At 45.6% G+C, this 20,289-nt stretch overlaps 1 protein-coding gene across 1 annotated transcript in view; it reads right to left on the reverse strand.

Annotated features, from left to right (window-relative positions):
• Positions 1-7,450: 7,450 nt before the first annotated feature.
• Positions 7,451-20,289, reverse strand: part of LAMC2 (laminin subunit gamma 2) — a gene marked incomplete at its 5' end in the record, with an annotated part of 35,652 nt that continues 22,813 nt past the window's right edge. The window contains 11 exons of the mRNA XM_054587534.1: positions 7,451-8,065; positions 10,286-10,385; positions 10,478-10,636; positions 12,238-12,437; positions 14,249-14,363; positions 14,888-15,037; positions 15,967-16,111; positions 16,855-17,004; positions 18,103-18,182; positions 19,262-19,467; positions 19,780-19,936. Coding sequence (XP_054443509.1) covers positions 7,812-8,065; positions 10,286-10,385; positions 10,478-10,636; positions 12,238-12,437; positions 14,249-14,363; positions 14,888-15,037; positions 15,967-16,111; positions 16,855-17,004; positions 18,103-18,182; positions 19,262-19,467; positions 19,780-19,936 — 1,716 coding nt within the window. The remainder of the gene's footprint in view (positions 8,066-10,285; positions 10,386-10,477; positions 10,637-12,237; positions 12,438-14,248; positions 14,364-14,887; positions 15,038-15,966; positions 16,112-16,854; positions 17,005-18,102; positions 18,183-19,261; positions 19,468-19,779; positions 19,937-20,289) is intronic.

Consider the following 20,289-nt stretch of genomic DNA (forward strand, 5'->3'; position numbering starts at 1 on the left):
CTTGGATGAAACCAGTGTCCGCAGTTCTTTACGTTTGTAGTCTCGATGCAGTCCCGTGGGATCACGTCCATGGGATGGGGTACTGCGGCCAGCCTCAGGACAGCAAGTGCGCGAGGGCCGCACCCAGGGAAGAAGGCCAAGCCACCTCCACTTTCCCGACACCCTCCACCCACCGACCTACTCCTCACCCCCTTCCCTCCAACAGCAGCAGCAGTAGTCTGGGGTCAAGAGTGAGGCTTTCAAGTTCTGAAACCTGGGAGGCAAATCTGGGAACGGTAAGGTTTTTTAGAAGAATTTGAGTCCATTTCCTTAGTTTCAGAAGACCCCTTTTCCGAGGCTCTGGGCCTAGGCTCCCACAGAGCCAGTCCATCCCCATTTCCTGGTAACATCTGTGCGGTTGCTTCCTTGGGCTGTGACTGGTGGCAGAGTGTAGGTTTCCTGCCAGCCAGGCATTTCCGAGGATCCTTCGGCTCGCCATCTAAGCCGTTGGGGGCCATACTTAGCTACATTCCTGCATTTGAGAGGAATCCCATAGGCAAGGCCAAGTCCTAATAATGCAGTTGTTTCTGAAGTCAAACATGCTGGGGATGCACTCATCCCTAGAGATTTTTGCTAATTGCCATTATTTATTGTCTCTTTGGCTGGGACATGTCAGTGTCATGCTGTGAGTCCAGGATGACGTAGGAGAAAGCAGTTTCCTGCCCTGATCGAAAGTGGTGACCCTCACCCACTCGAGCTGCAGTGTCACAGGCAGCGAGTGCCCTCATCGGGTCAATTCTTTCTCGAGAAGCGGGGCCTGGGCCTGTTTCCGAGGCTGGGTTTCTCTCCTGCTGAGCCCAGCAGCTCCTGTCACAGCCTGAGATCTGCCTGGCAGGGGAGTGGGACATCGAGAGCCACTGCAGTGTCCTCCCTTCTCTCCCTAATTTCCCACCTTCCCCCGCTGCCCCTGGAAACAGTACCGATGGACTCCATTCCCGTTGTCCAGGTCCCGTGCATGTCCTACTTGGAGAGCCAGAAGGGAATTATTCTCTCATGCCCTGGGTCTCATCCAGCCTCTGGCTGGTGGGTTGCCAGTGGTCTGTGAAGAATGGTCCCCGAGCGGCAGGATAATTTTATCAAACTCTAGTACCAGCTATGGCCCAGATCTAAGAGCAGGAACAACGGTCTCCACCACACACTTCACGTCTGCAACACCCTTCAGTAGTCCCCAGGGAGGGACCGGGCTCAGCAGAAGAACACCGAGGAGTAGCACCCAGGAGGGTGTTATGCCGTTTGGATTATGGAAATAATCCCCATAGGAAGGAAGGAAGATTCCATTCTTGGGTCTCGGCGTTTGGCTAAGGATCATGGATTCATAAATGAATAGAACTTTAGAGATTTGTTGACTCAACATTCTCCTTTAAAAGATGAGGGAGCAGAGAGCCCCTGAATTAAATGGCTGGTCCCAAGTCACACAGCAAGTATAGAGCCCAGCAAAAGGATATTGTCTCCCTGACCCGTAGTATCACATCCCATGGCCTCTGCCCTTTCGGTTCCCATGATATTGACCAAGTAATATGTGGTTTCTATTCATCTCAGCCTTTACCTGGCATCTTGTTCTTAAAGTATGTCTGACCCAGGTGCTTCCTACATATGGCTTTGCCTAGGGCAGCTCTGGGGGCAAACACGATGGTGAGGAAGGCCATAGCCAGGCTTCCCTTAGAAATCAAGAAATCTCAACAGCTTGGAGGAAATCCTAGAAAGTGACTCTCTGAATCCAAGAAAGGATTGCTTTGTAGAAGGCTAGGAAAGACCCAGAATGCTCAAGATGACACTAGTGTTGGAGGCAGAAAGACAGAAGAGCCTTTGTCTAGGCAAAGAAACAGGAAAACAGGGAGCTGGGTTCCCTGGGGGAACACAACATCCTCAAGGATACAGAGCTCATGGATAGAGTTTGTTACGAGGGTCCACCTGAGCAGAGCTGAGAAAGAGAAGACATCTGCAGTGTCTTTGGTCCACTCTGTTACTCTGCTGGACTCTGTGGTCAAGCCCCAATTAGTCCATAGCTCATGAGAGAGAACGGGGCTGCTCCATGCACTCAGTGCAGGAGCGGGAAGGCCCCTAGGAAGGGAGAGGAGATGAGCTGAGGAGAAAACCAAGGGCAGTAGAAGTAGGTTTCTATGAATGAAACGGGGCAGTTCTTGTCTTGACACATCATGACTTTCCTTTGATACAATAGTTTTCCTTTCATACATGGGAAAGTGAAGTGAATCTCCATTCTGGGCCATTCTCCATTTGCTAGAGGGAGGTCAGAACCCCTCTCTCAATCCAGGGCGGGACATTGTGACCCAGCCAGTGTCAACACTAGAAAGATGATTCAGAGTCTGAAGTAGCGCCCCAGGTGCCAAGAGGCTCACCTCTAGGCCCTGACTCCCTCTATGGGTCCTGCTCCTTCCTACAAAGTCCATCCCAGGGCTGGCCTCGCTCAGGGATTGTGAGAAATGCGTGAGCTGGAGTGAGCATATCAACAGTTTTCTGTCTACTAATAAAAAATGCCCCTGCCATTTTTCTGAAAGTGGCTGATATGAGTGAGAACAGATGGAGGGAAACCCTTTGTGCAGGACTTTCCCTTCAAGGGATGGCCCCCTGGGGGAGTCTGCTGCTAGCTGGGACCTCATTCTCCACCCGCCCCCCGCCCCCAGGCAGCCTCTCTTGCTTTCATTTTCCTTGAATGTACATAGGAACAGGGGAGAGAAGTCTCTTACTGAAGTGCCTGAAACCCAGAGCTAGAGCTTCTAGAGACGCCATTCTTCCGGTCTCAGCTTGACCTACCTTTCCCCAACGTTCTCTAGTCTCATGCTCCAGCTTCTCAACAAGAATAAGAGAATTTGCTGTTGTAATTAAGTAGGAAGCGAGACCCAATAACCAATCTACAGCAAAAGGCAGAGAATTACAGGGAAAAACAACTTGTTTCTTTACAGCCTAAATGTATTCATCCAAACTACACACACACACACACACACACACACACACACACACACACACACACAGTCTTTAGGGGACTAAGACAGAGAAGCATGTTATATTTCATTCATCAAAAGAGTGATGCAAAAACCAATCAGCAGAATAGGAAAAGCTCAGGATCTCTCCCATGGCTACTGCAGAAAGGCCATCTGCGGAGGTGGAAGGGATTGAAAGAGGGACCAGTTTTGTAGCTCATCCAATTAGGGCACTTTAGGAAAAGCATCGTGGTAATGATGATAAAGACGCTTTGTTGAATTCATCCAGTCTGCACCTTCCTAGAGCTGCTCAGTGAACTCAGCTCTTCACATGGCTGCTTTGTTGTGTAAGTGTGGAGTGTCCTATGAACCTGTTCCAGTTAGTCCGGGCTGAGTCATGTTCTTCCCTCTCAGTCTGAGGGTCCAGAACTCAGCTTGATCCAGGAAGTCTCGAGGATTGGCGTGGGGAGGGGGAAGCTTTTTTTGAATCACTTTTTGGTCACTCAAGCTACCATTTTAAGAGTAATATTTGCTTTATGGAAACCAATTCATCAATAAAAACGACATTCAAGTTGCAATGCCATTTCACAGTGAAATATTTTGAGTAAATTTTGTTGCTTAGTATAGTCAGACAAAAGTTTTATCAGCAATATGTTATAATTATGTTAATAAATAAGGCAATGATACTAGAGCCTCGTGTCTTGGTCTAGAATCTTCTCTGTGGGTTGTGGAATTAATCTCTTTTTTTTCATAATCCTATCTGACAGGAGACAACAGTTGTAAAAAGTTCTTAAGACAGGAGATTTTCTACCTGGTTTAGCTGATGCTATGAGTGTAATATGAAAGTATATACAACACACAGAAGGATCATAAGCAGGGAAGAATAATTAGCAATTTTGTGAATTGTGCCTAAGTTTTTCTCAATTAAAAAAATATCAAATCTTAGATTCCACCTAATCTGCATATTGGTTAGCTTTGGCTCCTTGATGAAATTAGTTCTTTATGAAATAAATATATTTCTGAAAATTAAAAACTTGAATAACTTTTTTGGCATAAAAGATCTTAAGTAAGACCAATTATGAAACTTGTACATTGTTTTGGCAATGTAAAAGAAAAAAGAAAAAAAAGAAAAATTTATTAATTGTTCAATTCTGCTGTAACTCCTAGTTCTTATGTCATTTTTAGTTGTGACATATATGATGTATTAGTTTAAGTTTAAATGGTGATTGTCGCTAGCTCACTTCAGTTGTGATTCAGAAGGTGAAATAGCAATTTCCTGTTAGCCCAGCTCATTCAAGGTTTAGCTGCTTGTTTGTCAGATTAGTTGTGGTTTTTTTTAAAAAATCATTTTAGTTCTTAGTATTTTTTGTTGTTGTTGTTGTTGAAAGTTGGGATTAGCAGGCTTTGTGTGTATCCATGTGGGCTTGTCAGCCCAGAATAATGATGCTTGATATACCTTGTAAATTGATTCCTTGTATTTATGTTCACAATTTTGGGACAAAGCTAAACACTTTTTTTTCTCTGTCCTGAAAGTATATAATGATGAGAACTTGTTTAAAATAAGGTATAAACACTGTTTTAATATCCTAACTTTTGTGAGCCTATCAAATATATATTCTACATGTGAATTAACATATATATACATACACATTTCTTCCTTTATGACTCATAAGTAAGCTTCAGATCTTGGCATTTTCTAGGAAGTTTCATGTAGGCCATAGTATAACAAAAGCAGAGAAAAGAAAAGAATCTAATTTCTGCTTTCCAGGAGGGAAAACTGAACCACAGCAAGAAGCCTTAACATTCCCATGACCACGCAAAATGTCAAAAGAAGTCATGATAAACATATTCCTGGTCCTTGAGACATGTTCCAAACATTGGACATTACTGAGTATTTTCTTACCGTTTTCTCCGGCCTCCCAAGGATACTGAAAGGAAAACACATCCTGGGATAAGATCAAAAACACATCTACTAAGAAGCTCTCAGTAGATGGTTTCATTTCTACCCCCATCTTCCCAAAGAAATCCCCATGAGTCAAAGTAGCGGATGATGTACGTAGTCGCCCACCTTCAGCACAATTAGTCAGAAAACTCTTGGAGGAGAAGTATGACAAAGTTTTTACTAGAAATAGTAAATACTGATGACAAATTGGAAGAAAAGCTCCCTTAATATGGCAGGGTCAGGTCAAGACTGGTAACAAAGGCTAAGTCCTGGGTAGGCCATCTCTAAGTCCCATGGCCCTTCTCTCTCCTTAGGGACTAGTCAGAACCTCAGAAATGAAGGAATCATTTCTAAACCAAAGGAGCCACAAGACTTACTCTTCCATTGCCTCCCCAGGGAGAACATTCTTAGACTTTCTTAGCTATCTATCCCATTGAGGAATCCTTTTATGGTTGCATGTACCTTGGTAATTGACTAATGGAATCCCCCACGAAGTTCCCTAATATATATGCTGTCTGACCCTATACTGAGCAGAGACAGATAGCCAGTCACTAATGATGCACTCTCCCCTTTCCTAGTGTAGAATTGCCACCAGGAAGTGGCTTTCTGCAAAGGACTACATCCCCCAGACCCCTTGCAAGTTACAAGTGGTCTAGACCATAGAATGCAGGCCTGGCCCATGAAAACTTTCCACGTGTCTCTCTTCCCTATGTCTTCTTTCCATGCCACTCACTGGAATGGAGATAATTCCCAGAGTAAGCCTAAAAGTCACATGTTATAAATGACAGGGCCTCTGGAATGACCACGTGGAGGGCCAGCCTGCCAACTTGCTCCCCATTCAGCACATTACGAGAGCAAGAAAAAAACATTGTGTTTGAGTTATGCACATTTTTAGGTTGATGTGAATTGAATTAATGCATCTACATTTTCTAGGCACTAGTTAATTAAAGTGAGAGATTTGTAGAACACGTGATTGAGTCTGTCAAGGTTCACTTCCACAGAAGGTAAAGCAAAGTGGTCAGACCCGTCAGTACTTGGCAGGTGGGAGGGTTAGTGCAGACAGGGGTGGAATCCTTTCCTCAGCCGTGTGGGTAGAGGGCCAATTCAGGACCCGAATTTACTGTACTTCTATGTGTTAGAAAGCATGGGCAATGTAACACAAGCTACTGATTTTTACCTTTATTTTATAGCCAATAAAAAAGACAGAAATATTCATTATAACCACCACCCCACTCAGGGCGTTCCAGAAATAAATGCTCCTTCATGCCTAGGAGACAGCACCAGTTAAATCTTGCAAAGTTCTCTCGTGTTGGAGAAGGCCAGACAAGTCGCTCAGCACGAGGATTAAAAATGCTAACTCCGGGACTCCTTGCTCCTTCTGTGGCATTTTCATTCCCATCATTCCAAAACCTCCACCTCAGGCTTTGAGTTCAACAAATTAGAAACTGACCACAGGCATCTAGGAGTTAGGCTTTACTTAAAACATGTCCCTGAAAGCCGAGGACATACAGGGGTGAGGCAGAACTCCAGTCTTTCTAGCCGGGGTGGAAGTGCCTCTGGTTTTCCCAGCAATTCCCACTGGTGTCACCATGACTCAACAGTCTGTTGCAATAGGTTGTGGAACAGGACAGAGTGACCACTGGCCTGCAAAGACCACATGCACAACCCAGAAGCCGTCTCAGCTTTGCCAAATCCCAAGTGTTCCCATGGGAGTGTCTTGCAACATAAGTTCTGTTGAGAACAGAGCTTGCAAACCAGGGGGTTATTGCAATAAACAGCACTTGTGATGACCAGGATTTGTAAGTATAGACGTATTTTTTTTTTAATGCTTGTCTTCATCACTGGACAATCAACTCTATGAGGGCAGACCCTATGTCACCTCTGTACCCCAGCCCCTGTCACACAGGGAGTACTTAATAAACACATGTAAGGATGGATAGATGAATGGATGGAAGTAGGAATGGAAGAGTGAATTCTACTGAGCTCAACTGTGAGCAGGAACATTTTCTTCTATAGGACAAGAGAGAGAATGAGATGAAACACAAGTGCAAATAGTTTTTAATGTTTGAAAAGTGGGATTGAATTAGAACTAATAAATCTTCTAGACAATATTGTACCTCTTTCAGTGCCCAAGCTATGTTTTTCCAATCCCTTTGAAACCCAAAAGTGAATTCCCAGTGTTTGCTTGGCTGGGAGGACAAGCCGAAGGGATGACATTGTGGAATCATCAGAGGCAGGACGTCCCTCTTGGGCCCAGAAGAACTGGAAGGCAGGAGGGCACCAGCAGGCACCATTGCTCCAATGGGCCAGTCTTGCATCTCCTCACTCCATCACTGCTCGCTCCTTCCAGCTTAAAAGGGGAGTACACCTTTATGTAGTGAGTGTTGGGTGGAAGGAACACTGATCAACAAGAACACTGGACACTACATGTCAATAGTATTTTACTGGCCACGGTAGGGCTTGACTTCACTCTCTGTGTTGACATTAGGAAGAATTTTATGCATGAGCAAAGTCGAAACATTTTCCTTTGGTCACACTATTCAAAGAATGAGCTATCTCCCAGCAGCACTTTGTCCATACTCCAGGACTTGGTTCATGTCTATATCATCTGCCCGAAGATTTTGTCCTTCCATCCAGTCTATCCCTTGGGGTTCAGGCCCTTGGTTGGTCTCCTGCTCAATGCTATTTGCCTTGTTGCCCAGCATCAGGAAGCAAGTAGCATCACACTGGTGCAATAAGACATCTGTCTGGCCAAGGTCTCAGGGGTGGGATCAGGTTCAGTTGACCTGAGCATGCCTATGCAACATGTTCAAATGTCCACATCCCTCCCCACCCACATGAGAGAGCTCCTGTATCCCAAGAGCCTCAGTTGAGAAATCTGTACGGCAGCTTCAGTGTTGCTCAAGAGCCTGCGTGTTGTAGCAGCCTGGGGGCAGGTTGTCCCTAATGTTCTCCAAGTTTTTCACATCAGCCAGGATCCCATCTATGCTCGTCTCCAGCACATGGAGGTGGCCCCTCTGTCGCCGCGCCCTCTCTTCCAGCTCTGACATCAAGGGCCGCAGCTGGCTGTTGATCTGAGTCTTGGCTCTGGAAAGCTTCTGCTCCAATAAAATCAGCCCCTCTTCATTCACACTGCTGGGCTGGTCTGTGGGGGAGGAGGAGGAAGAAGTTAACAGAGAAGAACTGCGCTTAGATTTCCTTAAACATACACAGGTCCTTCTATACCCTTAACTAATTCCTCTTACACTGTCTAGAGCAAATAACATGCCAGGCAATTTTAAAAGGCTGAGCTCACCCCAGGATCAGAATCAACCGCGAATTACGCTTTCTGAGCCACCCTTAGGCAATATCTTGCTATTTCCCATTGGAGAATCTTTAGAAGCTGGCTGTGCTGCAGGCTCCATAGAGGCCAGGGTATGCTTTGCTATTTGGAGGATGGGTTGCAGCTGTCAGGAAATGATGCAAGATTTCATTCTGGCCTGGAACAATGGGGATCTATCTAGATACTGGTTTATTTCCAATATGAAATGCAGTTACAGTTGTTCAGGTATGGTTTACCCATAAGTGAGTGAAACTGACATCAGCATGAAGGACACCTGGCCAGATTCTTTTGGTTTGAACAGGTCTGAGCAGCCCTTGGCCAACTCAAAGTCAAGGTCAGGTGGCTTCCCCTATCTAAGCTGAATGACAGCATTTGATGGCATGAGTTTATTATACCTAGAGCAATTAAAGTGCTATTGTTCCAGGACTGAAGAGAGCCAATAGGGTAGAAACAACACCATGACAAAAATGGATCAATCTTTCACCTGGGGGCTGGGGAGAATTCACGAATTTAGTGTCGTATGGCATGAAAAGAAAGCTAAGTAGGCTTGGGCACAAAATAACTATGTCCATGGGGACGCAGTATGAGCTGTTCCAAAACAGCAGGGACGCTGGAGACAAGGAGACCTGGGCTTGAATGCGGCCTCCACAACTGACTGTGTGACCTGTGGGTCAGTACTAACATCTTTGAGCCTCAGTTCGTACCTCTGTGAAATAAAATAATAGAAACAATAGAACCCACCTCGTAGGACCTTAAAAAGACTAAAGTGATATTCAACCATAAAAACCCCTGGCATCATGTTTGGCACAGAGTAAAGCCTTAATAGTTCGCATCTGCCCTTCTCGTCCTACTCTCTCATGGTCTCTGCCAAGGTCTGCTTGGTTTCATTACCTTTTTCGGAACCTAAACGAAGATGCTAAAACCTCAGCTAGATGGTGCATTTTACCCTTTGAAGGTGTTTTACTCTTCAGGGCTCATTGGGTCACAAAGCAGACCCATTAGTATAACAGCACAGACAATATTGGTCCCTCAGGGTGATGCTACCCCACAGAAACATCAGGTTTTGTAGTTGTTCTATTGAACTTAAGTAGGAGAAGCAAACTTTTTCTTGAATGTGGCTGGAGTCGATGACCAAATACCTAGTTCTTTGCCTGCTGTAGTCCAGGCTTGATCAAACAGGCCAAATGAGGGCCTGAGAGCCGTTCTACCTAAATCTAGAATTGTAATTCACATCAGTTTTCTTCCAGCAGAATTCTGTGGAGAAAGCTGGGTTGTTGCCATGCTGTGCCATCTATTTTATCCTAAAATTCTGCACTATCTCATGGACCTCACACCTTCACATTACCTATTAGGCAGCTCCAGTTTCCACAGCTGGTTGCATCCAGGTATAGCTGTGGTTTGGGGACGGACACTGAGCAGAATCAGCAAGTGACTCTTGACTTCTTGCCCCTCACCATTTCTACTGCTTCAGAGAAGGCTTTATCATCTCTCTCCACAATTCCTTCAACAGCCTCCTAAAAACAGTCTTGCCCTGCCTTTTATCTAACCCACCTCCCAGCTCTCCTCTGCACAGCTGCGCAGTGATCTGTCTGAAATATACAGTGATGACGTTATTCCTCTGCTTAAAGCTGTCCGCTGGCTTCTCAGGATCAAGGCCAGAATCCTTAGCAGGACCATCAAGCTGCCCAGTCTTCCCTTTAGCCGTGAAGTTCAGCCCTGCCTCCACAATTTACTTTGTGGTCTACGGGACATTAGGAACCAATCTGAGCTTCAATATACCTTCCCTAAATACACTCAGCTCTTTGACCTAGAGACTTCCATCTCCAAGAGCAATAGGTGCCCAGTGGCCCATCTTAGAGATGCTAACATGGAGTCCAGAAAATGTAAAGGAACCTGCCTGAAGTATCTGGGCCTGGAAACAAAGCAAACTTCCTGATACCCTTAAGGAAAGTTGAGACTCCCATTCACCAGGGCTAGGTCTGGTTTGATATCCAGGGAAAGGTCTCAAGCATGGGGCTGGGAGCTCGTGGGTACTCCACATACCTATTAGGTGTAGGATGCTGTCCAAGCTGTTGAGTGTGTCTTGGATCGTAACTCCGGCATTCTTGGCTCTGTTATCAACTCTTTGAGCTTCTGCAATTACCTGAGAAAAATACACACAACTTTGTCTTGAGAGGGTGTTTCCCACACGGGCACACTTAAAGGGATCCCCCTTGGGAAGTCATGGGACCTCACCCTCTGCACCATGTCCATATCTGTGTCGAACTCTTGCTCCTTTCTCTCCAGCTCTCCTTCCACTTCCCTCATCTCGCTCTTCAGAGTGGCCAGTCCCTTCTCCATGTCCAAGGCTCCATCTGCTGTCACATTGGCTTCTAAGTTCAGACTCCCTATCTCCTGGGAGAAGAAAAGGAGCCAGGGACGGAAGGAAAGAGAGGGGTGAGGCACAAAAACATTCCAAAGGCAACTGAAGAAAAAATACAGCTGCAGCCAGGCCCTGACAGAGTAAGCAACATGAACAAGGCGAGGGTCAGGCTTGGGGACACACCCTTTCCCAAGCTCTGCCTTCAACAAGTTAATTTGGGGGTACGTCTCTGGGGATGAGGAGGGTCAGCGCTGAGACACTGCTTCCTTCTCGGACCAATAGTCACCAAGTGGTGAACATAACAGGAACCACTTGGGGCAACCCAAAGGGTAAGAAACTCATCTCATTCTCTATCATGTTCCTTTGCTGTCTCAGTCTTTTGAAGGAATTTATTCCCTGAGACAGTGGAGCATGGAGTGCAGAGAATGAACGGGCTACAATTTTGAGTTTTGTTTTTATTAGGACAGACCTAATCAATATCAATGGCTACTGTTAAGCACCAAGTTGCAGATGTCCCTGTGCTAGAAGCCATATGAAGAGAGGCACATGAAATGGGTCTCTACCCACAAAGGACCTAAAGGTAGAGATTATTTTTGCAAGTTACCAAGTGGTCCAAGAGTGAGGCCAGTCCGGATAACAAGAGTGCTCTCTGGGCTTTCTAGAGAAGCATCAGCTTGGTAGAAGTTGTGCTTAAGTAGAACCACAGAGCTCTCTCCCAGCTGAGAAGCACTCCTGGAAGAGCATTTAGCATATGGGTTGTAACCGTCACTGATCTGTCTGTCCCCATTACTGAACGCTCCTGGAACAGAAGGACTGGGCCTTTCTCATCTCCATAGCCCTGGCACCAAGCAGAGCCTGGCCCATAGTAGAAGGAAAAAAAATGAGTCAGGGGAGCTTAGACATAGAACATAGAGATGAGGGACCTGGAACTCTAGAATTTCATAATCTTGAATGAACACATTGATGTTCATTGTTATGGGTTGAATTGCATTGTTATTCTTCTCCAAAGACATGCTGAAGTCCTAATCCCCAGCACTGGAGTAGAGTGGGCCCCCTAATCAAATATGACTGGTGTCCTTACAAGAAGAGGCAGAGACACCCAGGGAGAAGAGCCCCATGTGATGATAGCGGCAGCGATTGGAGTGACGGCAGCGATTGGTACAATTCAAGGAACGCTAAGAATGGACAGCCACCACCAGAAGCCCGGAATGTTTCCACCCAGAGCCTCAGGGGGAGTATGGCTCTGCTGACGCTTTGATTTCAGACTTCTAGCCTCCAGTACTGTGGGATCACCAATTTCTGTTGTTGTAGGCCATCCCGTTTATAGTGCTTTGTTACAGCAGCTCCAGGAAACTAATACAATAGTATGTATACAAACCATCTTGGGCGGTTCTGCTCATAGTGTTGTCCAAAAAGGGAGCTGAAAATTAGAGGGTTCCAGCACCGAGTCAATGATGGGCTGTGAGTCAGTCAACAAAAAGGGTGCCCAAGTGGATCTGGGGTCACCATGGGCCACAACAGGAGCTTTCTGGGTCAAAAGAGCTCTTGAATGCTTTGGAATGCTCCTTCCTATTCCACACTACCCTGGAGGTGGGCACTATTCGTGCCAACCTGCCTCTCGATGTCTCCTTACCTGTTCTATCTTGCCAGTGATCTCCAGGGCCTCCCTAGCCGCGTGCTTGGCCCCCTGGGCATCAGCAGCTGCACCACCCAGGGCTTGTTCTGCTTGCTCAGTCTTGTTACTGGCGTCGGCAACCTTCTGGCTTATTTGGGACAGTCTCTTCATGGCCTCTTCAGCTTCTGCTTTTCTGTCTCCAACCTGCTGGTCAAACTCTGAAAGGGACATAAGGAAACATGGCCAGGAAGATGAGAACAAACATACACAATAACTGACAAAGGAAGATGAAAGAGGCTGAAGTCTTTAAGAAAAATTCTGGAAAGTGTGATATTGCCTGGGAACGAGGAGGCGGGGAATGTGGCTATTGCTCTTTCTTATCCAGGGGAAAGCATCTTAAAGGAGGCCTTGAAAGGACCATAATCTGTCCTTTGCTCAGAGGAACTCTCACCCTGCCCTAGGTCCCCATCACTGCAAGAATCTTAAGACCCCAAAGTGAATTAGAAGCAGGTGGAATTTTTTTTTTTTTTTTAGCATTTTTATGAGTTTATTTGAGCGAAACTGATGACATTGTTGGGAAGCAAAATCTCAACAGATTGAGAAAATGCCCCAGAGAATGGCAGTTTTTTGTACCTTATTGTATACATTACAATCAAAGGAGGAGGCATAAAAGGGTTACGTGAAATTCCCTGGTAATAGATTAGGGAGGCAGGAGAAAGCAAAGTGGGGAAATCTCTGGGACTGGATATGCAGGTGGGATCAGGGTCTTTGAAGCCCAAAGTTTCAAGTTGGAGCCTTAACTCTTAAGCTGCCAATGACAACATTTGAGGGTTGGATAGAATAGGTAGACAGGTACTTTCTATGAAAAAAAATCCCAGAACTTTGGGAATTTTTGTTGTTGTTCATTAGTGAAGAAGCCTGAAACTTTAAGCATATCTCTAAGGCACAAACCCAAATTTCCTAGGATCTGAATGCTGTGACAAAGCTTGTCCTATCATCGCTACAAAGCAATCTATATTGGAATCAACCAGGCCACTGAGAGAAAAGAAGGAAGGAAGGAAGGGAGGAAGGAAGGGAAGAAGGGAGGGAGGAAGGAAGGGAGGGAGGAAGGAAAGAGAGAGAGAAAGAAAGAAAGAAAGAAAGAAAGAAAGAAAGAAAGAAAGAAAGAAAGAAAGAAAGAAAGAAAGAAAGAAAGAAAGAAAGAAAGAGAAAGAAAGAAAGAAAGAAAGAAAGAAAGAAAGAAAGAAAGAAAGAAAGAAAGAAAGAAAGAAAGAAAGAAAAGGTGAGGGAGGGAGGAACGGAGGGAGGGAGGGAGGGAAAGAGAGAAAGGGAGATATGGAGAAAGAAAAGAAAAGAGCCCTGGCTGGTGTGGCTCAGTGGACTGAGTGCTGGCCTGCGAACCAAAAGGTCACTGGTTCAATTCCCAGTCAGGGCACGTGCCTGGGTTGCCAATCGGGTGCCCAGCTGGTAGCGTATGAGAGGCAACCAATCAATGTATCTCTCACACATCAATGTTTCTCTCTCTCTCTCTTTCTCCCTTCCCCTCTCTCTAACAATAAATAAATAAAATCTTTAAAAAAAAAGAAAAGAAAGTAAAAAAAAGGAAAAAAAATAACAGTATGATAGTGGGATATTGGATCTGTGAGGGCCCTTACAGGTCCCTTGGCTTAACCTTTTGCCTTTAAAGAGAGAGTTGGATTCCAAAAAGGCTTTGTGACTTGCCCACAGTCACACAGGCAGCTCAGCCTGGTCCTGGGGCCCAGCAGAAATCGGAACTCAAGCCTTCTGACACCTAGTTCAATTCTTCCCACTGCATCAAATATTAATGAAGTTGTTTTCTTCAGAAAGTTATTTATTAAGCATCTATTAATACTCCCTGTCACTAATTAATATATGTCACAATATTAATATACCTGTCATGATATTAATATACCTGTCACTTAGAGAGATAAATGAGGATTCAAAATAAACCAAAGTCATGGTTACACCTTTAAAATGCTCAAGGGAATTTGAACCATGAATTACTCACCTCTGAGGTTCTTTAAGATGTTCTCAACTTCATAAAAAGTGGCATTGCCCATACTTAGTGCTTCCTGGGCTCTTCTTTTGGCAAGGTTGGCACGGGAAAGTAGCTGAGCTGAGTTCTGGAAATAGGCAGATAGAACACGATTAGTACAAATGTAAATACACCTGGGAAGTGCAGTCCTGCCAGCAAATCACTGTGACACATTTGTCTTGTGGCAGCAGAATGCTGTGATTCCCCTAGGAATCTAGGGGTGCTGCAGCCAAGCCCTCCACGTCTGGGACAGAGCCAACTCTATACCCCAAAGACTCAAAAGCATCCCACATAGAGAACACTCTCGAATTTAATCTACCATCAGAAACAATAAGTTTTGCAAACCCTAATTTTGAACTTTAGGTACTTCCTGAAGCCACGCTAGCAGACGGAGCTGGACCACAGCTGGACGCAGCAGGCCTGAGTCCCATTCCTAGATCTGAGGCTGAGTCAGTGGGTGGAGCTGAGCTAATTATATCAAGGCCTCTGTATCTCTTTGCTATATGCAGCGGCACCATGGCCTCTTAGAGAGTTTCTAAGTTTTTTCCTCCATATTTATTCACACGGTAGGCATATAACACATTTTGTTGAGTGAACGAATTAATAAGATACCTGTCTCTCATTCTTTCCATTCTGTAAGAGCTGTCGGGTGTCTTCTTCCCAGTTTCCCAGATTGCTTTGCATATGCTTGAATTCATCCATATGCTTCGTCACCAGGCTTGAGAGAGAATCAGCTTTTTGTCTGATCCTGTTTGCTTCTACCTGCGAGCCCAAGGAAATGAATGAGTTGACTTCCTGCTCATCAGTTACCACACCAGCCTTCCTGGGGCCTGCCATCCTTGTTTGAAAACAACAACAATACGGGCCCGAAGTCTAACAGGCTCTATGCCGAAAGGAGGTCCTTCAGGCACCAAAACAGGTTTTCTTTTTTAAAAATTACGTTTAATTACAGTTGACACATAGTATTATATTAGCATCAGTTGTACAACATAGTGATTCACCCTTATGAAGTGGTCACCATGAGTCTAGTACTCACCAGTCACCATACACCGTTATGAGGGTATTACTGACTACATTCCCTCTGTTTATAGTACATTCCAAAGACTTATTTTATAACTAGAAGTTTGTTCTGCTTAATCCCGTCCCCCTTTTCTTCCCATACCACCACCCTCAAAGAGGTTTTGCATCTGTTTTTATTCTTGTTATTTTATGTTTTAGTTATATATACATGGGAGGGAACCCCTGTGAGTGCTTTTTGTGGTAGGTAGGAAGCAAAATTTTCTTAATCTACCTTTGGAATTGATGACAGAAATAATGCAAAACTTGTGAGAAGGACACAAGTCTTCTGAGTGGCTATACAGAGATATACTATAAATTTCACTCAAATGGAAATGCCAAACTTTATCCATAATAACTCCTGACAGGCTTCAGCAGTCCCCAGAAGTAGGGAAGAGATGCAAAACTTTTATCCATTGATGGGTTCAGGATGGGAGCCAAGGCCTTTTCAAAGACCAAGACCGGGGTTATAGAACATGGAAATGGGTAATGAGAAAGATACATGCTCTTCCCAATAGAAGCAAGAAAGGTCAACCTGGAGACAAAACTAAACGATTAAACGATGTTATGGAACCCTCAGGGGAGAAAGCGTTATGGCTCTTCTGTACATCGGCACACAGGTGAGATGCTCTTACCTGCAAGGCCTGATCACTGACTCCCTGAAGCTGAGAAAGGGAATTGAGAAGGCGGAGACTATGTTGATAAGACTTATCTGCTTCAATGTCCATGTGAGTGGCCTCCCTGGACAACTGCTGGGCCAGAGACTTAGTTTTCTCCAACCTGCAGAGTGGGAAAATAGAGGACTTTGTGAGGATTCACTCTTTTTATTGATTTATTTTTAAAGATTTTATTGACTTATTTCTGTTTAGAGAGAGGGCAAGGGAGGGAGGAAGAGAGGGAGAGAAACTGCAATGTGTGGTTGCCTCTCCCATGGCCCTACTGGGCCTGTAACCCAGGCATGTGCCCTGACAGGGGATCGAACCGGCGACCCTTTGGTCCACAGGCTGGCACTCAATCCACTGAGCCACACCAGCCGGGGCCACTCTTTTTATTTTTAAAAGCAAAAAATCCATTCTGTTGTCTTAAAAATATGTAGTTGGAATTATCAGAAAGACCAAATGAGTTTTTGTGTCAAACATGTGCTCTACTCTACCCCCTAAACATAAGCCTTAAAACTGATACAGCCTGGATCAGGAAATTTCAACCCAAGTTTCCCAATTCTTGATAATATAGATATATTCGTTTTGTATCCTCCACGCCACCAGACGGGTTTACTCACATCCTTCAAACACTACAGAGGGTGACCATATCTCCAAGCCTGCAACCTCTCAATTGAGACACAAACTTAGATTAGCCAACCTTTACTTCTTCCAGCCTGAAGGGCACCTGTTTGGCCCCAAAGTAACATTCTCATTCTCTTGCTCCTCTTATTATTAATATATTTTTTAAAGGCACATGGTTTGCGTTATGCCCTGGGAAGATGCAGATGACATTGGTCCCCGTGAGGACCTGCCGAGACATACCTTCCCATAAGCCCTTGCACCCCGGGGCCATCCAGGCTGCCACCGCTGCCTCCCTCCTGAAGTGCCTTGCGCGCTAGCAGTAGAGCTTGTTTGGAATAATCTTCAGTTTCTCTTGCCAGTTGCTCCATGTTATTGGCTGATTCCTCATGGCTGAAATAATTAAAAATAAAGAATTGGAGCTTTCCTAGCAAGACCTTCCTTAAGGCCTTTTATTTAAATGAAGAGAAGGGAGCAAGGGAACTTGTTTGGCTAGAAAATCCAAACAGAAGTGACCCAGTTAGGTGGAATTAGAGGCACTATCAGGGGGCAGAAGGTGTTCGATGGGGGTAGCCTCATGCCATAGACTTTTTGGTGATCTTTTCCATTTATGGCACAACCAGGAGAGGCCTGGGGTAGGGGGTGGGGGTGGCTGGGAGAAGTATCAGGGTGATAGAATATTGCATTTACAAGCTGTTTTCTGCAGGAAAGATAAAAAAAAACCCCAAAACACCCTAGGTCTTATTTCATCCAACCCTCTGCTTGCTTTTGCTACAACTCTAAACTGGGCCACCACGAGGGGGGACAAAGCCTGTCAATAAAAGCCCCCCACGTGCGTTTGTTCTTCTGGTTCTAGAAAGTGATAAAAACAAACCCAGGAGGCAGCCAATGCTGCAAAACAGAAGCCAGCCCCTCTGCAGACTGAACGGCATTTAGGATTAACGAGGTGCAACCCTGCTGAGCACTGGGCTCTGAGCAAACCTTTTGCGTGGTAGCTTAGAGTCAGGCAAGGACTAAGGGGCCACCTGTTGTCACTGAGGCCCGCAGAGCCGGTTTTCAGGAGGAAGTCACCCCTAGGCAGACCTATCCCCCACAGGCCAGCAAAGACTTGTTGCTACTTGTTCCCAGGCTCAGTGTGGGAGCTTGGGAGTCCCTCAAAGCTGCGGAGTGTTCTTTTCCAAGGACTGATTCATTTCATGGGGCGTGTGCGAGGAAGCACATCTGACATACACCAAAACCATGTCATGAGTCATAGAAAAATCTGGGCAAGAACCACCCTGATCCCCAACTTCTGCCAAATGACCGCGTCCAGGGGCCACCTACATATGCTAAAAGGCAGATGGTTTAAAAATGGCGTCAGGAGAGGGGAAGGGCTGCAAGGGCGCCTGAAGTAATGAATCTGACACTGAGGGCATACGCGCCCTGCAGTGTTGTTCAAGTCCAGCCACGCCGAAGAGGTTCGGAGCCGGGGTGCCTTCCGACAGCGCTCACCTGCCGGCCAGTCTCATGGCCTCCTGAGCCAGACTCTGAAAGCTATTTGGCCCCACGTAGCGGTCTGAGGAAGGGATGTCCTGTGAGAAAAGAAAGTTGGTTAAGGCTTTGCACTTGGCCGTGGATCCTCATCAGGTTCTGCACCTGTCCTACCTACCAAAACCAACTTGTCACGGAGCCCCAAGTCACCCTGATCATTCCAGTTTTTAAAAAAAGTATAAACAAGAATAAAGTGGAAATTTGTGTTCAAAAAATGTCTGGATATGGGTACAGAGGCATTAAAAAATATGCACAGGTTTATATCGTCACACGCATTTTTAAAAAGTAGAATATATGTGAAGTTTTAATGGTGGTTATTTCTTAATGGGATCATAGGGTGTTCTTATTTATTTTCTGAAATTTTTTATAGTAAATATTACTTTTGTAATTAGAAAAAAGCAATACAAGTTTTCCATTTTTTATTGAATACACATTAGTTTTTAAATCCTTCACTTCCTCAGCATAATATCTGATTACCTTCTAATTTCCTTTAGTCATCTCTCACCTACCCACATCTGTAATTGTCACCTTCGCCTTCTTTATTCTGAAATAGAAGGGTGCTCATTCAAGTGTCTCCATCCTACCTCACTGCAAACTACATCATCCAGATAATGATACTGGCAACAATCTGTATTTCCCATGTTCAGAACCACGTCTTCATTGGGCTCCTTCCTTCTTTCTTCCCTCTCTGCCTTCCTTCCTTTTCTTTTCATTTATGGTTTTGTTAAATTGTTCATTCATTCACACAGCAAACATCATAGCCACATACGGTGCTATGGGCTGAGAAGTGTAAATATGAACGCAATGAAATCCTGCCCTCTGGGAGCTAACAAGCCTAGAAGACGTGCAGAGAGAAGGGAGAAGAGTCAGGGCCAAGATGAGGAGAACATGGTTAGGAAGAAATGAATTAGGGAGAAGAACATAAGGCACGCAGATGGGAAACTGCGGCCAGCTAACGAACACAAAAGTAGCTGTGACTGTTTCCAGGGAAGGAAGTCCAGCTATCTGCCAGGTGGACCAGAAAACCCGAGAAACAGCCAGTGAGCCAGTGATGCTTACAGGTGGGTCTCCCCCACATAGCCAGAGCCGTGGTGTTGGTACCTGACCCAGCAGCACCTACCGTGTTTCTCAGGGAAGACTCGCCCTGCTCCAGGCTCAGGCGCATCTGAGTGATGAGCCTACGGGTATCCTGAACTCGGCTCTGATACTGACCGCCCAGGGCCTGCACTCTTTCCACAGTCCTCTTGAGGTCATCCAGGCGGCTCCGGTAGCTATTTTCTTGGCTCCTCGCCTTAGTCAACTGGAGATTGAGGGACCTCATAGCACCTGAACGCCAACAAGGAAAGGGAGGATGAGCTTTTTGGAAGCCAGCACAGTGATCAAACATAACAGAGGCTGAAAAGGTGACTTTGACTGGCCGATGGCAAAATGGTGAAAACCCAATGAGTGAATGCATGCAACTGATCTTTCATCTCCCTCGTTCATTTCCCAGGAGAATGTCACAGATAGTCCTTTCCCCGCTGCAAGGGCTGGGCAGAGACACCCGCTGAACCCACAGCAGCGTTCGCGCCCTGGTGCGGCAATGCTTTCTAGGACTGGGACTGCTCCCCTGTCTGAAGGGAAATTGGCCTTCATCACCTTCCGAAATCTGGGCCTCTCTGAGAATGTCCCGAAGCGCCTGCTCAGCCTGCTGCATCCTGCCTTCCAGCTCTGCGTCGGGCGCTCCTCCACCGCCCCCTGCAGCCTTCGCGACCAGGGCCTCCAGGCTCCGCAGCTGCTGCACAGTCTGATCCATCTGAAACCACGCGGGAGAGAGGATCAGAACGGATGGTGGGCGAATCCCAGCTACGCAGGCACAAAAGCTGAAGGTCCAGGAGTGTCTAGCGGTTCAAAGTTCAGACTCGAGAGCTTAGACTCTGAGTCTGAATCCTGGCCCCACTACCCACTAGCTGTATGTCCCTGGACATGTCACTTTCTTTATCCATAAGATGGGGATAATAAGAATATTTAATAATAATACCTCCTAGAGCTATAACTCAAACTAAATGAGTTAATATTTTTATAGTGCTTAGAACACGGCTGGGAAAAAATAAGTGCTATAGAAGGCCAGATAAATAGGTACATTTTAAAAACAGGTTTAGTTTGTCC

Source organism: Pteronotus mesoamericanus, unplaced genomic scaffold (assembly GCF_021234165.1).
Source record: "Pteronotus mesoamericanus isolate MK-2021 breed Mesoamerican mustached bat unplaced genomic scaffold, CSHL_Meso_final scaffold_1186, whole genome shotgun sequence".
Taxonomy (NCBI): Eukaryota; Metazoa; Chordata; class Mammalia; order Chiroptera; family Mormoopidae; genus Pteronotus; species Pteronotus mesoamericanus.